General features: G+C 27.1%; 1 protein-coding gene and 1 long non-coding RNA gene across 5 annotated transcripts in view; one reads left to right on the top strand and one right to left on the bottom strand.

Moving 5' to 3' along the window:
- Nucleotides 1-21,002, bottom strand: part of LOC142327456 (protein Aster-B-like) — a 94,060-nt gene that overhangs the window by 61,874 nt on the left and 11,184 nt on the right. For all 4 annotated transcript variants that reach the window (XR_012756994.1, XR_012756995.1, XM_075370549.1 and 1 more), the window contains exons 4-7: nucleotides 15,849-16,023; nucleotides 14,160-14,263; nucleotides 12,325-12,501; nucleotides 6,241-6,426 (exon numbers count right to left, since the gene is read on the bottom strand). Coding sequence is in view for 2 of the 4 variants with exons in the window: in XM_075370549.1 (XP_075226664.1) it covers nucleotides 6,241-6,426; nucleotides 12,325-12,501; nucleotides 14,160-14,263; nucleotides 15,849-16,023 (642 nt within the window). In the remaining 2 variants the exon portion in view is untranslated. The remainder of the gene's footprint in view (nucleotides 1-6,240; nucleotides 6,427-12,324; nucleotides 12,502-14,159; nucleotides 14,264-15,848; nucleotides 16,024-21,002) is intronic.
- The window catches only part of LOC142327458 (uncharacterized), a 40,752-nt gene that overhangs the window by 15,413 nt on the left and 4,337 nt on the right, over nucleotides 1-21,002 (top strand). The window contains exon 2 of the long non-coding RNA XR_012756996.1: nucleotides 2,649-4,617. This is a non-coding gene — a long non-coding RNA (uncharacterized LOC142327458). The remainder of the gene's footprint in view (nucleotides 1-2,648; nucleotides 4,618-21,002) is intronic.

Raw genomic sequence — 21,002 nt, forward strand, 5'->3', positions numbered from 1 at the left:
AGTCCTCATTTTAAATTTGTTTCCATTCCTTGAACCACCTTCTGAACAATAAAGGCAATTAAATGAACAACAAAAGCTTTGGGGATTTATTAAAGGACTACCTTTTAAATGGCAGCTACTATACTTTAACTACCACTAATTGAAATGGTAGTAGACAATTTGACATGAGTTGCAAGTCGCTCCTATAAATAAATGACTTAAATAATTTATTACTCAGGTTACAAATTGTTTCAATTAATTGTATTTTTCTTTATTTTTATAATTCTTTAAAATTTTTTTTTTGGACAGGTATGTTACCTTATTTATGGAAACCATTCAAAATTTATATCCTAACAATAAAATACATAAATAAATGAAAAACAGAAAAGTACTAATGTTAGTGAAGATGATTCTAAGAATGACTAAATATTAAGACAAATTATTAAATTGAAATAATCTTGTTTGTTTTATCATTTAGATGAATAATTTTTTTAGCATTATACTATGAAGCACAAATGTATGTAAATATATATAACATCAAATATATGTAAATAGTCAAAAAAATAGCATGAAAAATAATTTTATATATTTTAAAAATGACTAATTCCACACAAAATAAATTAATACTATAAAAATTACTAAAATTAATAATAAATATTAGTAAAATTAACAAACTGAAAAATATTAAAATAGAAAGAAAAATAACAATAACCTTCTTCCTATTGAAATACCTGCATATAAAACACATGTTTAAACACTAAAGTACATATGAGATTTTTTTACCTGACAGCTACATAAAAACAAGCACAATGAATTAAACAAATCATTCGTTACAATGAATTAAGATTAGATTAAAAAACAGAAATTAAAAAAATATCATATTATTCTAAGAACAATATATAGCTGATATACTGCATATATAATAGCATGATATACTACTACATGTAAAAAAAAAACACAAAACAACAAAAAACGATACCAAAATAATTTTGCCTTTCCTAACTGATATAAATGGTTTTAGTCAAGTGTTAGTGATAAACTGTTTACTCTGATATATATTAAGAATAAATAAAAATAATATGTTTAATTGTGAAGATAGAAAGAGTTAATGTTAACATTTCATGGGTTATCTACAAATATTGGTTTATGATTAAACAATATTAGCATAATAATTATATTATGATTAAATATCAATTCTACTAGGCTGAACATATAACATATTCCTAATACATGTACATAATTTAAATCCTTATATATATATATATATAAATGAAATGGCAGCATTATGAAATTAAATTCTCATTTTTATGATTAACATCAATAACTCACAACTAAATTAACCAGTCCTCATTCATTTGCATAAATGCAACATTTATTCATTCAGTCATTGATACTTTGATTTTAATACAGATTACATATCTTAAATTGATGTTAACTTAATCAATACTTGACCTTGTCATTGTCACAGATAATCAACAGAAAGTATTACTAAGAATTGATAACCAGAGTAACACTTAAATTTAAATGAGCTAAAAATTTTTCATTAAAAATGTAAATAATCATATACAAAATAATAAAACAATTTTTAAACATAAACACTGATTAAATAAAAACCACTTCATTACTGAAACTGATAAAACAGAATTTTTAAATTTATTTATTTACTTATAGAAAAATTTACTTTCAGGGTATTTTACTCTTGTAAAAAATGTAAAATTTGTTTTTCATTATTTAAACATCATTTTAACTTATAACTGCTAATTACAGTATTATGATGTAACTTTTGATTCTTTATTTTTTTGGTTAATTTCATCACCACCATGCTAAATTAACGAATGTGAAAAATCGCATTTTGCAGATTCATCAGTTTATAACTAATCTGAACGTACTGCGCATCTTGTTGTAAATTGCCCAATGTGTATTTCTTTTAGGAAAGCTAGTTTAAACCTTTTCACTTTTACAAATATGCATTTCTATTTAAAATTTAACATTGAAACTGTTGTTTAGCTCTCCTGAAAAGTTGAGTTTTTCACATTCGTTACTTTAGGATGGTGGGGACGATATAATATCACAGCCATTAAATATTTTATTTATAAAGCATGCTGTAACCAAATTGAAACCATAGGAATTGTGCTGTAAAATAGTTTAAAGCTAGAAATAACGGCATCTTCTTTTTTATAACATTTTAACGCTTTACCTAAACAACCAATATAAACAGTTACAAACCACCACATTTTGTGTTAACCCTGAGCTAGCCCCTGTTTTAACAAACATTCAAATTTTTACAATAAATATGTGAGTAAAAAAGTCTACCTCTAATGGAATATAAGTTAGTTGGCAATTAAAAATATTACTTAAAGAAAAATATAACACATGATGTACTCTACGCTTCACGCATAACCCCAGATTTTATTAGGTTTTATTACTCATCAAATAATAAAAATATCTGAATAAATTTATACCTGAAATTTACCTCAAATTTTCAATAAATACAATTAACAAAAGGATCAGTCAGACTGGTCAATTGGTTTCTCACTTACATGTACATTAAACACACAAACAAACAAGAAAAAACATCTCATTTATAACCAAAATCATTAGGTATTTCTAAGGAGTTAAGTTTTCAGTCATGATTTTTAACATTCTGTTTTTTTTTTTTGGTTTTTCAGGACAAAAACACTTTCATGTTATCATCACCTGGACATGATGTATTTGTTTTAAAAAACTAAGTGTTAAAAATTCACAATCAAAAACAAAAACATCTTTAAAAGAATTAAAGTCCATTTTAAAATTAAACAACCTGTAATGTATGCTAAAGATAATTAAATAATAAGATTACCATCTGCTTTATAGTAAATGTCATAAATAGCTGAAACACAATAATTCAAATATTTGATATGAACGGACGGCCCTAAGGAATCGTAAAAAATAAGATAATTTTGTTTCATTATCCCCTAGAATAGTTTGCATGTTAGCCCCTAGTTTAAATTTATGATGCAATACTGCATAACAGATACAATCCATAAGAATGTGGTGCACTATTAGTTGGCATTCACAACGAGCACAAAGGGATGCATCATCAGATATCCATGAGTGAGCCTAGTGTGCCCTATTCGCAAACAGAAGATAATAACCTCCTCTTCATAATTATTTCTGCATGAGGAGCTCCATGATGAGACAGTATTCTTAATTGGGTGAAGTTTATTGTTCATGGTGGCATCCCATTCACTTTGCCACTCATCATGAACTACCCTCTTCAAGAAATAGTCAAGATTATTAGAAGCAACACAATTCGTAAAAGGAGGCTGAAAGCAAGCCTGTCTGCGTGCTCATTGCCTGAAATTCCTATATGGCTGGGAATCCAGAAGAAGCTCACTGTTGTGTTACGTCTAGTCATTTGTAAAATAACACACTGAATCTCACACACAGTTGGATAACAAATAACATTTTGTTATTTTATTATAAATATGCTTAATTTTTAGAGATTTCAATTTACAACTGATTATAATATTTAATGTGACTAAGTGTTTAATTATTTATCAGTGATTATTTATTAAAAAAAAAAACATTTTAAACAACAGACTGGATCAAATTTAACAAATTAAATGCTTTCAAAACCTGCACCATAACATCGTCAATCACTTTGTGTGTCTATCTTAGTGCTTGAAGATTTAATGAACTTATTAATTGATTGTTTAATTAAATTTATTAATTAACAAATTTAATAAATGAAAAATGTTCAAAACTTATTTAACAAAATTTTCAGATTCTCTTTTGGTTCCTTTGCACTTTGTAATTGAAAATTGATGTAAGATACGAAAGCGTCATTATTATTAAATCAGATTTGGTTTGCCATTTAACAAGTTAATAGTTTCAATAATGGTTTTATTAAAATCATAAAATTCAAAGGACAAGTAACTTCCCAAACTACAAGGTGTATCTGGGAAAAAAGTACCATTTTGTAATTAAAAATTACACATAATTTTCAACAAAAAATTATATTATTACATGAAAGAGGATTCCTTAAAACTACTTTCCTACATAATTTCCACTATTATTAAAGCATTTTCCTTACCTTGTGATTATTTTTTTTTAATTCCTTCCTCAAAGAACAATGCCACCAATGAAGAAAACCATTGTTGTACAGAATTTTTCATGTTGGCATTGTCGTCATAGTGCTGACCAGCAAGGAATTGCTTGAAACGGAGAAACAAGTGGTAGTCACTCGGCACCAAATCAAGACTACAACGTGGGTGTTGTAATTACTCCCACCCAAACTGTTTAATCAGAATTTGAGTTTCACTAGCAATACACAGACAAGCATTGTCACGAAGTAACAAACTCCCATGACTGAGTATGCTTTCCTCTTGTTTTGGATTGCATAGCAGTTCTTTGTATCAAAAAAAAGAAGCATTAAAAGTCTCGCCTCTCAACAAGAAGTCAACCAATGAAATCCCTTTTCCAGAAGACAAGTGCATAATTTTTCCTATTAAAATGGTGGTTTTGAACTTTTGTTTTTTTGGAGATGTTGTATGTCACCATTCCATAGACTGCTGTTTGGATTCTGTGGTGGCATGAGAGATCCAAGTCTCATCACCAGTCACTAGTTGATTCAACAAATTGACATTTTCATACCAGGTAAGAAAAAAAGTCTGACTGAGCAGAATTTAATCGCTTGGTTTTGTGAACCTTAGTGAAAAGTTTCGGCACCCAACAAAAAATAGAGTGATGGCCTAGGTTTTGCATTATGATTTCATGCAGAACTGTTCATGAAATTTCAGGAAACTCAATGCATAACAAAGAGATTGTAATCTGTAGATTTTCTTTAATTTTTTCATTCACATGTGTAACCAAATCATTATCCACGATGGAAGGGCAGCCAGTCCTTTGCCCATCATCATCTTACTGTGTTTCTAATTGAACTGCTGCACCCAGTTTCTAACCATTTCACCATCATTTATAGCTTTTCCACCATACAGTTCACTAATTTTCCTATGAATATTAGCAAGTTTGACATTCCTTGCACTTAAAAGTCAGGTAACAGGTATAATTTCACAATCTGTGAGATTCTTGATAGACTTGAACATTTCAAACAATGTTTAGTCAACTGTAAACAAATTTCATTGTACTTGTAATGATGCCAATCAAAAGCCAATGAATGAGAGAAATTGCAGATACACTTAGAGCTGAGAATACAGTGCTACAACAGTGGTAAAGGAAACTGTTCTTACTTTCCAATATGCCTCAAACTTTTCTTGCTTCTCTTAACACAGAATATTAATAGTTAAAGTTTCCATACTTTACTAGTGCATCAACATTATTTTTTGGATAAAGTACTTTAAATAATATAAATTAATAACAGTGAACTCTCCTTAGTAACTAATCTTAATGGGACAGAGTTCTGGTTGGTCACAGTCATATGGATTGAAAAGTTCGTATTGAATGTTTAGAACACACTATTACTTATATACACTGTGTTAGTAACAGAGCCCAACTATAAATTAGGATATATATTGGGATAAGTCACATTAGAGTAAAAAGTTGTTTTACATAAAGATTATGAACTACAAGTGATATAGATAGCTAGGTTTAAACACACATTTTTTCTTCATTATATTATTGATCTAAATTATGGTAATGGTAACCGATATCAAAATTCATCAATCTTACTCATAAGAACAGTTGTTTTTATTTATCACTTGTAGCTTAGATTTAAATTTAGAAAAGCATAAAATACTTTGAATAAAAGAAATGAAAACAAAGAAAAGAAATCTACTGTGACAAATTATAATAAGACACAAATTGAAATATAAAAAGTAAATAACTATGTCAGATGTAGGAAATATGTTAAGACTAAGAAATTGGTTTAGACCAGAAAAGAAGACAACTATATCAATCAAGTTAAATGACTATGGAATATTTATCTTGAGAATCCTATAATCATAAATGTAACTGTTATGTTATCATTTAATTTTTAAACCAAACACTGTTTCAGATACAAAAAGGTGTAAATTTATAAAAATACTGGATTAATAAACATAGTTTTAAGAAACTGCAATAGTCATTCTATTATAGAAATAATATAATAATAGACCTTGGGCAATTTACAAAACCAAAGTGCAAGTCATAAAAGCATTGAGAGATCAGAATATCCATCTGTTTATCTGATCAGCAGCTGCTGTTTACACAAGGTTTTAACATTACAATTCTTATGTAATTCTGCAATAATAAAAAATTAGTACAAAATAACTGAATGCTTACTTCTAATACTGAATCACTTGCATAATCGTTAGAAGTAATTTGATTAGAATTTTTATTATTATCATCATCATCATCATCATCAATTACGTTATTACATGGTGGAATATAATCATCATCGCTAGTTAATCCTAATTCATCACCATAACATGAATGAACCCATTGCCATATCTCTTGCAATGATAATGACTAAAAGAAAAAAAAGACATCATTATATTTTATGCAGATAATGGTAAATACAATATAATTACTTACCCTAGATTCAATTTTTTCTAAAAAAAAAAATAAAATAAAATCTCTACAGAAATATATTAAAAATGCAGATCATCTTTAAAAAAATGAACAATAAGTAAAAGTTTAGATTTCACAAAAAAACCAATAACAGACAAAATTTGTATTCATTCATACATTCATTCAAACATGATAAATACAAACATAAATTTTGCTCACATCAACTTCCAATCTTGAAAATAGGAAACTAATAAAACTAATCAAGTCTCTCATAATAGTATTCTACATTTATTTCAATGAAAAAAAAGGTATTTCTGTCTAACTTGACTGATTGTGATGACGTTACATCAAGTACAATTCATACTAAATCAACAGGTAACACTGAATGCATTGAGAAATATTGGATTTCGTTGAAGAACCATCAATTAAAAATGTCAAAAAATAAACCTAAAAATAAAAAGTATATAGTTAATTAGTAAAAAAGATATATGCATTACAGTATTAAAAATTTTAACACAACATATTTAAAAAAAAAATTACAATACTAACTTTTTTAATAAGTCACATGCAGAGCTTGTACCTTTATATATAATAGGTACAACCACAACTAGTGAAATTTCAAACTACATTTCTCAAAACCTTTTCTAAAGATTCTGAAACTATTTTACTATGTTAATTATGATTTATTAATTTATTTTTGAAGTAACTACAGACTGATCCCTAATAACGGCTATTATACTTTTTTCTTATAAGGAATGACTTTTGTAACATATGAAAAAATGTCAAACCTTGCAGGGATTTGAACTAAGAACCTTCCAGATGTACTTTAATATTAAAATAAATTTAAAGTACCACTGACCAATTTGGTCATTGACCAGTAATAAATTCATGTAACTTTGAAGACTTAAGTATCAGTTATTAAATGACCAAAGCCATGTTGGTAAAGGGCATTTACAATTTACCTTATTTTCATATCCTTCAACTTCCAGGATGATTGAATCAATATTCATAAATTTATTAAATGTTTTTTTTTTTTAGATTAAAGCATTTCACATCATCGGCTGTTTTTTACAATTATTATTTATTAGAGAAACTCCTTCAGAGGAGTGATAGCATCGCAGCCTTTCATCCAGAGGTCCTGGCTTCGAATCCCGGTCAGGCATTTTTCATATTCTACAAAATTCCATTCTCATACTCCCAAGTACAAGCTTTAAAAGTGTCTGTGGGGAATTCATTCATCAGGTAAAAAAATCTTCAAACTGATGACTGATGGGATGTAAATAATTACTTATTACAGTTCATTCATTCATTCAAACAAAATCATTAAAACAGGTTTAAAAGAACTGCTTCATGAGTGGATGAGTTCAAACAAATACAGACTTTCTACCAAGTACCAATGAATTATGTTCTTTTTACCACCAGGACCACCATTGGGTACTGCTTCAGAGGATGAGAAGAAATGACAATTCTGTAGCACGTGAAAATGCCATGCCTGAGTGGGATTCGAACCCAGGATCTCTGGATGAAAGACAAAGATATTACCACTTGCGCCACGGAGGCCAGAAATGAATTGTTCTAGATTACCCAACTAATTTCTTTTTTAGAAAAATTCAAAATTCTAGAACACCTGCTGTTCTAGGAATTTACCGGTTCTAAGTTAAAATTACAAAATTTCAGCTGAATTTCTGAGCAGTATTAAAAATCTACACAAGAATAACTGGTTAGAACAAAAATTCATAACATCTTGGGCAATCTACTGAATAAGACAGCTATAAGAGAAAAAATGAACATAGTTAAAACCATTTTTTTTTCAAAAAGATTATGGTATGATTTTTATTTTCAACTTAAACGTAAGTACAATTACTTTCTTTAAAATATTTATAGTTTTAAGAAATTAAAAAAAAAATTGAATCATTCTATAAAATTACATATACACCATCAGCACAATTCTAAAGGTATAGCAAAATAACTTTTAACTATTTTTAATTATTTATGTGGATGCTGGCCTGCTACATTGAAGGTCCTTGATTCAATTCCCAGCTAGGACCCAAAGAAATTATAGAAAGATACTTTTTAGCTACAATGAGGTTAACAATTTACTTGAAAAAACTTACAATAAAGTAAAAACATTAATTATTGTTTTCACACTATATGTATATGTATCTAACTCAAAAAATCACAAAGAAGTAGCATGTAATACTTACTATGTACTATTTTTAAAATTTTCATTTGTTAAGAAAAACAATAAATTTTAATAAAATAACAAATTTATCTGTCAGAAGTTTTTCCTTCTATAATTAACCACTAGAAAATTTTTCAACCATCTACCTTTTGCTGTAAGGTAGATGGTTTAAAATTTATTTTTTAAAAATAAATTTTAAACTGCATTTCTTACACTAAAAACCTATCTTCCAGCAATTTTAATAACAATTCATTATTATAAAAAAATGATAACTTCAATTTTACATCAATAATTTAATGTATTCACTTTCATAGTTTAATATGTTCTCTACAATAATTTTTGTAAAAAATAGCATAATTTATAACATTAAATTAAAATAAACACAAGACTTTAAACATTCAAGCACTGCTAATAAAAATGTACAATAATAAAACAGAGCTTTTAACAAACTAAACTCAATTGTGACTAAATATAAAAAAGAAATGAATAGATTTATAGAAAACAAAAGAATCACAAGGTGTTTAAAATAAACATAGTCGTTTAATAAAGTTATTTCATATTATAAACCTCATAAATCATACAAGAAAAGGTACACACAAATTTATTCTAAACAACTATTTTAAATATTTATCTGAGAAAAACAAAACTGTTTATTAATCACACTCAAGCATCTTCTAAAATATATATAAGTATGAGATTTGATAAAAAAATAAGCAGAATTTTAGTTTTTCTCAAAAAATCTTTATTTATTCATCAATACTGATTTTGTCACCTTCAAAGTACTCCTCTTCAAATAAAATACATTTGTGTCAGTGCTTTTTCCAATATTCAAATCACCTCTAGAACGCCATTTTCAGTATGGAGTTTAGCTCCTTCAGCAATTCTTGTCTTTATCTTCAATGTTGACAAAATGTTTCATGGTACTTTTCAGCTTGAGGAATAGGAAGAAGTCACAGGAGGGCCATGTTCGATGAATACAGAAGCTGAGGCATCATAACAGTGTTGTTTGGCCAAAAATTCATGAACAAGCAGTGAAGTGTGAGTAGCTGCATTATTATAGTGCAATTTACTATGAATTGTTTCACCAAAAATCCAAGCATTTTCTTCAGATTGCTTCATACAAATGGAATAGAACTTCCAGGTTGTATTCCTTATTGACTGTACAACCTTGTGACATGTACTCATAATACACTATGCTGCTGAAATAGAACACAAAAATCAGAAACTTCAAATCTAATTGAACTAGACAAACTTTTTTCGGTCTTGGCTATTCAGGAAGTATCTGTTGGGAGCCTGGGCCTTAGTTTCATCATACCCATACACCCATTTCATCACCAGTTATGACCCATTTGAGCAATTCTGGATCATCATTCACTTCATTCAGCAACTCCTGAGCAATGTTCATTCGACACTGCTTTTGGTCGAAATTCAACAACTTAGGAACAAATTTTGCTGCCACATGTTTCATGTCCAAAACATTTGAAAAAACTGCTTGGCATGAGCCAAATGATATGCACATCATCACCAACTACTGATAGTGATTCAGCGATTGTCCATAATCATTTTCTTCACTTTTTCGACACTGTCATCAGTTACTGTTGTGCTGGGACGTCCAGGGCGCTCGTCATCTTCATGACTTTCTTGGAAATGTTTGCATTTCTTTTAAAACACTTGTTTTAAATTGTGATAAATGGACTTATACAGAATGGAAAATGTAAAAATTCCATGAATACAAGTTGTATATAAATTTGTATATTAAATTTGTATATAAATTTACAAGTTATATGTATATAAATTTTGAACATGACAATCTATTTAAGGTGGCACTGACATCTACGCATTGACATCTGTTTTAACACCGGGATGACAGTTTTAATTGATCTTAGCCTTAGTAATCAAATATCTCGATATTTTATTGATTATAGTCTCTAATTGACCAATGATGGACCAGAGTGGTCCGAAAAGGCCTTCTGAGTGAAAGAAAAGGAGTTTTAACACTCGATTTGAATGTGAGTTATAACTATAACTATATAACTTATAACTATAAATAATTAATTAATTATTTATAGTTTTAAATAATACTGTTAGGAAGCTAAACTACAATTTCATATATATAAGTTTTTTTAGTAACAAATCTCACTCATATTCCATTTCCAAACATTTTCTTTTTTATAAAGCTTACTACTAATTTAAGTATATTTGGAAAATCATGGACAATAAAAATGTCCTGACAGTCATGATTACAGCTCTTTCATGTTACCTTAAAAAATAATATTGAAAAACATTTAAATAATAAAAGAATTAATAGTAAATAGGTTTCTAATAGTTATAAAAGTTAAATCCTTACTTTATCTTTGAAATAAATTTAAATACTGCTGTAAACAAACTTTCACTTTTTTCTTTTCTCTTGTCTAAAAGATAGTCTTCCTTTTATGTTTTGATAAAAGTGTTAAATAATTTTTTTATTACAGATAAATCTTACTAGTAAAATTTTATATAATGATAAATTTCTCTATTACTAAAAAAATTAAACCACCCTCAGTTTTTCTATTAAATCAATACAAAACTCTTAACAATCCAACAATACAGAAGTGTGAAAATTATTAGAATAACTAGGAATTTATGAAAATGTAACATTAATGAAGTATTCCTTTTTTTTTTAAAATGACACATTTACTATTTAGTATGCATTCCCTTGCTTTTAAGAGCTATTCTTCAATGTGTTGTGACATGCTTTCCACTAATTTCTTAAATGAGTCTTTGATTTCATTATCAAAGGGCCAAAGTTAGTAAGTTTCAAAAGATCAATCTATGTTGTAATGCTAATTTTCTTCAATCTCTTCTTCACAATGGCCCAAAGATTCTCTATAGGGTTCATATCTTGGCTATTTCTAGGCCTTAGCAAGGTTTTTATATTGTTTTCACTTAGCAAATTTGTAACACTTTGCTTTTTATAGCATGGTGCACTATCATGCGTGAGTATGAAGTCATTATTTGGGAACCAGTCCTTCAATTGTGGAAATAACATGGATTTGTCAGAAAAACAAACCTGAAAGATAAAAATATCCTTCAGTACAGTATAAACCACAATTCAGCTAGCAAAAACAAATCCTAAGGCAACTGTGCTGTTAAAATTTTAGTCAATACTTTTCAATACTCTACGCACGTTTTTAGAAAAAAGTGAGACTTTAAATTTACTGATTAATTAGAGGAAACATAATATTTCTTACTTTGCTCTAGTCATTTTTGAATTGTTCTTGTATTTTATTTTGCCCAAGCAAGCCTCTTCTTTGCCATAACAGGTGTGATTTTAGCCTTCTCTCAAGGATGGCATGCAGGGAGTTCAGCAGTGATCAATCTTCAATGTACAAAAAAATCACAAACATTCACTTCATACTGCTCCACACTCTTTTTCAAGTCTTTGCTGGTGGCTTTTCCAAGAGGGTGAATACTCAGAGATGGAGTCAAAAAGACTTCTTCAATCTACACAGATGTTAGCAAAATTTTTAACTTCTTGTGTATATCACTTTTCTTGTAGAACACTAAAAGTGTTACAATAAAATTACTCTATGTTGTGAAACAAGTAATAAATTCTAGAAAATTTTTGTTACCATTATCAATAAAAAGTAAGCAAATTTAATAGAAGCTAATAAAAAAAAAACAAAAATTTTTACCTGTCCCATAAGAGCATTCTGCCATATTCTAAAAAGCATGAGATAGGTTTTATCACGAGCACCAAATGATGTTAAAAAATGTTTCTCAGAATCCGTATGTACCAGAATAGCATTTGGTATAACAAGTGCAGTTTTTTCTTTGGTAATAGCAGTAACTTCCTTCCATTTTACAGACATCTGGAAGAAAAAATCAACCACAATTCAAACCATTATTAAATTAATGTTTATTTATAATCATAGAACTCTATTCTCTAAATCCCCTTTATGTCAAAATTTCTTTATTTTTAATACCGGTAAAAAAAAAAAATATTTTATTAAAAAGTATAATGAAATAACCATACTCAAAATAAGTTACTCTTTAATTACATAAGTAATATGCAAATGCATGTGATGTTCTTTTTCATTTTTCATAACCAATTTACCTCAGGCTGACTGAGTGATAAATTATTTTTTTGATCTTATGAATTAATTCCACACAAAAGCTGTTGTGAGGCTGCTTTTATTGATAAGATGAGATAACTTTATTTAACATTTTGTGTAATTTTTTATTAATTCATAGTAAGCTATTTTTTTTTAAAAACTATTGACCCACAACAAACACAAAGAAATAATTGGCAAACAATTTGGTTAACTCAAGATATTTATAAATATATTTGAAAATCTAATATGTATAAAATTATACAAAGTAAACAAAATTAAACTTTTTTTTTATGTTTATGAGGAATATACATACAGCTGACATCTGCGGCAGAATGGTAGCATGTCCCCTAGGTCGAATCCAGGTCAAGTATAGCATTTTTCATGCTATAAGATTTCCATTCCATATTCCAGGGCACAAGCTATTCTTGTACTTTATTTTGCCCAAGTAAGCCTCTTCTTTGCCATATCAGCGTGATTTTAGCCTTCTTTCAAGGATGAAAGAAGGATGAAGGATGAATTAATCAATAAAAATAGATAAATAAGTAAAAATTACTCAGAGAATAAATATTTTTTTACACATATGAGTAAATCAAAGTAAAAATTTTACTTCAGTTAATTAATTTATTGTATGCGTTTATTATCAGGAGTGTCTTACAAGAGAGCAGTCCCTTTCACTGCAATGCTTCATACTATAAAGGTTGAGAGTACTATCACAGTATCGCAATTCCTTCCTTCTAATTTCAAAATAAACAAGAAACAATGAAATAAACTTAAATAATACATTTAATATAACTAATTAAACAAATAATAAATAAAGTAAAAGAGGGATATTGAGTAATTACTTATTAACAGAAATGTATGTATCATTATTTATTAACAGAAATGTATGTGTACCATGAATATAATTATGTTAAAACAATTATAAAAACATTTCAAACCAATTGGCAGATGGTTTCTGAAATAACTTTACAGAATCAGAAATCAGGATGACAGCAGCCTGTGATTATGAACCAACCAAAATGTCTACCAATCATTTTTTTGTGTTTTTTAGGACTTATTTATTTAAAAAAACTATTAGCTTGTTGTAACTAACTCTAAAATCACCTAACACTTAACCTGATCATCTTCCTGCAATTCTGAACTGATCAAAATGTATTTTAATTCTTTTTCTTTTGTTGTTATAGGTCAATAATTTGTTTAACAAAATAGCTGGTAAAGATAACATAAATCAGTAAAAAAATTTAAGAGATAACATCTCTATTACTTAATTTTTAGACTTAATTTTTCTAGACTTTTTGAGAACCAATCTTTTTAATGGAATGAATAAATAACGCTGTAATAGAAGTATCAATAAATTATCACTTCAATACCATAAAAAATTCAGAATATTAAATATTCAATTAATCTAACCTTACCATGGTCTCCCACCGAAATATATTTGCATAAAAACATAAATAGTTTTGAGAAGCATACAGTCGACCATGCACCAAGATGTCTCTTTGTATAGCACAGGAATAATCTGCAATAACAGATACAGAAAAAATACATGAAAAAGTACTGCAACACCACAGAATAATACATCCACATAAATATATATATATATATATATATATATATATAATAAATAAATATATATAAATAAATTTTATGTATATATATATATATATATACATAAAATTTATTAAAAATTAGACATTTTAAATATTTTAAAAATAAATGCATAAAATATTTTAATAGGTAAATACATATAAAACAAAAAATAAACTAATTTCAATTGCACCACCAATAATAATAAATTGAGATTTCAAAGTAGTAATGTTAATAAAATAGATTAGAGTAAAAGATTATTACAGTAATAAATTTGAAGAACAAAATAGTGTGACAACTAAATAAGAATAACCAAAATAAGAATAATTTCAAACTCATTATTACTAGACAATATTTAAGAGTACAAATAATAAAATTCATTGAAATAATCAGCAAACAAATTAAATTATCATGCTAGGTTATTTAATGGAGGGAAATAATGGTAAGATAACAAGATACATAAAACTAGAATATCAAATAAAATGATAGCGACCTGTATTACATGTGTGTTGAATCTATGTTATTGATAATGGTATTAAAACAATACATGAAATATGATAATCTTAACTTAAAATATAGACTTAAATTAAACCCCATATAAAAACTCAAATATATATATACAAAACTGTTTGAAAATTCAAATAATTCATCAACATACTGGCCACTGTGCCAATTAAACTAAAAAATGTACAACTTAACCACCAAATATAATAGAAAACCCTAAAAAAAACATTAATACAAACAGCTTTCGCAGGATCCCGCATCATCAGCCGGTACATAATTCTACAATTACATCAACAAATAATAAAAACAAAACAAATAAAAACTTAAATATTTAGAAAACATAAGACCTAACAACCACAAGATTTGTAACAACACAACTTCCAAAAAAAAATAAAATGGCCATTCCAGTAATGACCGTGGAGCTGTGTTGTTGTTATAGATTTTGTGGATATTAGTGTGCTTATGTTTTCTTTTCTTTTTTTTTCTTTTTCTGGGAGAAAATAGCTTCCGCATTATTATCACCTGGACACGATATATTTCTTGTAATAAACAAAGATATATCTCGATTAAAATAATAAATTAACCATCTGCTTTACAGCAAATGCTATGAATGGGTGAAATGTACTACAGTAATTCAAATACTTGAATATAAACGGACGGCCCTAAGAAACCTTAAAATATAAGATAACATTTCATTATCCCCTAGAATATTTTGCATGTTAATCTCGAGGTTAAATTTGCGACGCAATGCTTTATAATAGACACAATTCACAAGGATGTCGAACACTATTAGTTGGCAGACCAGCGTGGAGGAACAGGTACATCTGTTTCCATTATCAGATATCCATGAGTGAACCTATAGCAGATAATAATTTCCTCTAGATGATTATTTCTACATGAGGAGCTCCACAGTGACACAGTGTTCTTGCATTAAATTGTGATAAAGCAGATCTATCATATTTTTATTATGTAAAAAGATAAATCACTGGAATGAAAAATAAAAATTAACTTACCAACAATAAGTCGTTCTTCAGATGGTATTACATCTTTAAATATTCTTTTAAAATCTTCACTGCGAGATTTATATGTTGGATACAAAGCACTATACCATGGACTCTTTTTCTTTGGTCTATCATTAGTTTTCTTTTCCTTTTCTTTATAATTTTCTCGGCTGGCAAGGCTTACTTCCTTTAATCATAAAATAATAGAAATATTCAAAATGATAACTGAATGAAAAACTTTAAAAATTCACTAAAAGGTATGAAGAAATACTTTCAAACTACTTACTGAATTTTTTCCAAAGACCTTTTAGAGCTAACTGCCAACATTATCCTCATTGATGGAATTTTCTGTGCTTCCAGAACTCTCTGACCAAGGTCCTGATAAATAACTCTAAAAGATCTTTGGAAACGCTTCATTAATTTGAAAGTTTGAAATTAGTCATTTATAATTTTTAATCATTTTAAAAATAAAGTGTTATTACATTACAAAAAAAAAATATATATATAATGTAAGAAGAAAACAAAATAATTTATCAGTACAAAAAAAGCCTGGAAAAAGGCACATAAGTTTAGAACACAACTCTGCCCTTGACAGTCTACTAGGAGGAAAATTAAATGTTATATTAAAATAAACAAGTATGAAAGTAAAGAATTATTTAAAAAGATTATTTGAATGAATAACATTTTGAGATGTGGGACCCATGGAGACTATATCTTCCCAACCCCAATGATCAATATTAACAAAAATTAAATGGAAACAATTGCCAAAGTCAAAAATTAAACAAAATTTCATAAAAAAAATTGGTTTAATCAGTACAAGGATATCAAAAAAATATAACTGAAAAAACAAAATAAATTTGGCTTATATTTTTTCTAAATGAAATTGCCCAAATGCATATTCAAAGTAACATACTAATGTAATGGAATTACCTAATTAAAAAAAAAAACGAAAAACATCTTAGCTACCTAAGGGTATTAAATTATGTAAATAAATTTACCTACCCTTTGAGTAAGATTTTGAGTTAGGAGACCTAAAAGTCTGTTCTGCCTACTCCTTGACACATTATGGCCAAAATTAAATGGCATTAACATCTCATATACAAAAATATTTGTGCCAAATTTCATCCAAATCTCCATTCAAAGATACATGTATATACATATATCCTTCCAGAATAGTGTTTTTTGCTTACAGGGGGGTCATGAAACATCAAGAGCTACAAAAACCCTTACAAGAAAAATTTGATCCAATTAGCATGGATCCCCTTCCCTATATAGAATACTGTATGCCTATGCAGTATAACTAAGAAGTCAGAAAAGTAAAAATACACTATAAATTTTCAAATAAGTAAAAAAATATTAAAGACCTTTAAATACTCATACAATAAGTTTAGGAAAATTTTGAAACAAAAATTCTTGCCAAAAATATTGATGGCAGTTAGTAAGTATTAGTGAAAGTCTCTCATAAATAATTTTTCAAAGAATGCACTTCTGTAGGAAGCAGTCAATTCTATATATTTCTTATTATTGCATAAAAACCCTTCTGTAAAAAACAAACACAATAAGGTTTAAAACTTTAAATGAAAATGATAAACTAGTATTTTTAAATTGTAAACAATTTAAGATTAGAAGGTATCTTATAGAAGATTAGAGAAGTATCTTAGGGGAGGGAGAGAGAGAAAGAAAGAGAGAGAAGGAGGGAGAGAGAGCGAGAGAGAGTGAGGGATACAGAACTTGTATCTGAAAAATAACTCAGTTCCTCGTGGAAGGGTATTCGTTAGTTTAAATTTTATTTAGATTTACTGCAAAATTATTTTTCTAATTTTTCTTGATGTTATATTACCTCAATACTGGCTGTCAGCTGAAGAATAGTTTACCAATTATTCAGGTGCAGTTTCAGTTGATAATAGTATAAAATCTAGGCTACTGTTACGCAATGCCTATTAATTAGATATAATAAAAAAACAAGTTCAATAATAATACAAAATTCAAACCTAATTAAAACAATTATACCATAGTTTTAACCCAGCAACTACATTATCTCAAACCATCTATCAGCAATAAGCAAACTGATGAACAAACAATAAGGAAAGATACTTTATTTAAGTTAAATTAAATGAAATTGTGTTTTTAGTTATATTTAAAATTCCTTGGACTAAAGGAACAGTCCAGTTGTTCCATAATTACGCAAAAACCCCTTATAGTCCTAAATAGATTATATAAAACAATTAAAGTAGCATACCATACCTCAGAAGCAATCATTTTATTAACAAAAAAAATATTTTTCATAGCTATTTTTAAAAATGTATAAAGACTGTATAAAGAATGTATAAAATTTTACTAAAATGTTTTTCTAACTTTCATATCCATTTATAAATAGAATTAAATAAAAATTAAAACCAATATAAAATAACAAAAGAAAAGAGAAAATAAAAAAAAATACTTAAAATAAAAAATACACATTTAACAATATACAAATTTAAATTTACATATATTTAATTAACTTATAGCGAAAATAACAGCTAAAACTCAATTAAAATATAATATTTAAATAAATAAACAATTCTAAATACACTGTACCTTGAACAAGAGGTTAACTTTTTTCATTTTTAAATATTCTTTCACTTATAAATGAAAACCAACTTAAATGTCTTAAAAGTGCTTGATATATAACAATTTAAATAAACCAACAGACTGAAAGTAAACTTATTTAACATACATGAAAACAAAGCAAAATAACACAATTCACAGCATATTTTAAAATAAATTATTCAAAACAAAACAAGAAGATAACATACTAAGCAAGCTCCACATCAACGAATGACGGTCACCAATAAATGCATTACATTGGAATATGAATAACTGATGAGTACATTATTACTATATATATATATATATATATAAATATATAATCTATCTTAAATGTAAATTGATAAATGACCATAAATATGTTGTAGATAATATCATTATCTAAGAGATTAAATTATTAACGAACAAGATTAAACATTATTTATATACCTATATATATGAAAACAATCAGTAACAAGTAAAACTAAATTCAAATAAAATTACTTATTTGCCCAACAAGAACAGGTATACAGATTTGTAAATAATTAAAAGCAGTACAACACCTGTAAGTATTCAGAAATATAATTCAAAACATGTTTTTATCATTTTAATAAACATCTGTGTTTATCAAAATGTTAAAAAAATAAAACTGATAAAAAACATTTATTAAAATTGTATAAATATATAAGTATATGAAACATTTGATGCAAAATAAATTAAATAAGGCATGCAATATCAAAATTTCAAAAGACTTGAAATATAAAAGGATATATATATAAGAACTGAAGAAATTTTTGTCATCTTTGTTTTATTTAATTATTACTGTAAAATTTTAATCAACTAATATTATTGTGAATTCCATTTAAAAAAGCTTCAAGGGAAGTGATGTACAAGATAAAAATGTAGGTTAAGAATGAAACATTGGAACAAGTACCCAGTTTCAGTATTTGGGTGGCATTGTTACATATGATAAAAATAATGACATTTACAAAAAAAAATGAAGTTAAAATCATTTCTGATCTCCATAGTGGAATGGTTGCATGTTGGCTTTTCATCCAGGAGGTCCTGGTTCTGAATCCTGGTCAGGCATGGCATTTTTCAGACACTACAAAGCTTCTGTGATGAATTAATTAATCAAGAAAAATCAGTATAAAACTACAGACTACGTAGACTTGGGTATAAGATAAGAAGCAGGAGAAAAAGATTCAAGCATTTAAATGAGGTTCTTAAGATCTGTGAAAGGTTACTCCACATTGGGTATAATTCCAAAGATATCTAAATAAAACTGAGTTCAGCCTTTAAATGCACAGGTCAAGGAGTATAGAAAGTGATAGAAGCATCTGACAAAAATGCCAGTGAAATGATTAACAAAAAGGCCTTAGGAATATACATCATGAATATTGGTTGTCTACTAAGAAGAAGGTTAGATACAATTAAAATCCTGGATTCAGGACCAGAATAGGCTAAATTCATAACATTCAAAACAAGAAGAAGAAATAGGTTTCCCACTTTTCCATTTCTTGCAAATAGCTTTTTTTCACACAGGCACAAATTAATATTTAGTTAGTCTTATCCAAATTTAAAAAAAAAATTAAAATAAAAAGTATACAATAAGCATTAGACTGCATTAAAGCTAAAAAATTTCAGTTTTTAAAATATTATTTTTTACTATATACAGTTTTTCTGTAGTTCTTATTTTTAATTTATTTATTCCATTATTTAACAGTAAAAGATATAATTTAACTTATTAAATACTATTACAAATATACTGCAAAACTATTTTAATACGTTCCATGAACAAGATGAAGAAATATATAATGAACTAAAATGACATAAAATACAAAAACCCTATGTAATAGTATCTTTATTAATAATTTAATTAAAAACCATAAAGAGCCCCTGAGTTAAATGGCTGGATTATTTTGAAGTGCATTATAGTCCATTACGGACATAGTGATCTTATACACCACTATTTGTAAAATATTCATTTATTGTAAGATTTATTCAATAAATCTATTCACAATCCATTCTGTCGATCAGTGTATAAATTAAATTCAGCATGAACTTTTCTTTGATCATTTTAATCACATGAATTCCACTAACAGGTTGTTCAATTTACACGACTTATACTGTAAAGATTGATTTCTTTTGAGAATACAAAAGAAATAAAAATTTCTTTTGAATTCTTTTTTACACTTAATGAAAATTATAATAATAACAATAATAAAATAGTAAATAATGTACTTGTAAAATTATTTTTAACAATAATAATTCAGTTTATGATGTAACTTGCACATTAATGACACAATTTAATACAATACTCTTAAAACGATGTTAAAATATGTATTTATTTAATATTGGAAATTAAAAAACCTATTTCACAATTTCTGTAATTTATTTTAAAAATAAAAGTAAATATGAATAAAAAACATCAATTTGTCTCAGTAACGTTAATGGTAAATTATTTTAAAAAAATTGATGTGAACACCACATTTTTTCCTTGAATACCTATTAAATTACATATATTTTTAATTACTTTTTTTTATAATTTTTTTTTGTTATTATTGAATTATTATTTATTGTAACATTTTTTTTTACAAT

This window comes from Lycorma delicatula, chromosome 7, assembly GCF_047948215.1.
Source record: "Lycorma delicatula isolate Av1 chromosome 7, ASM4794821v1, whole genome shotgun sequence".
Classification (NCBI taxonomy): domain Eukaryota; kingdom Metazoa; phylum Arthropoda; class Insecta; order Hemiptera; family Fulgoridae; genus Lycorma; species Lycorma delicatula.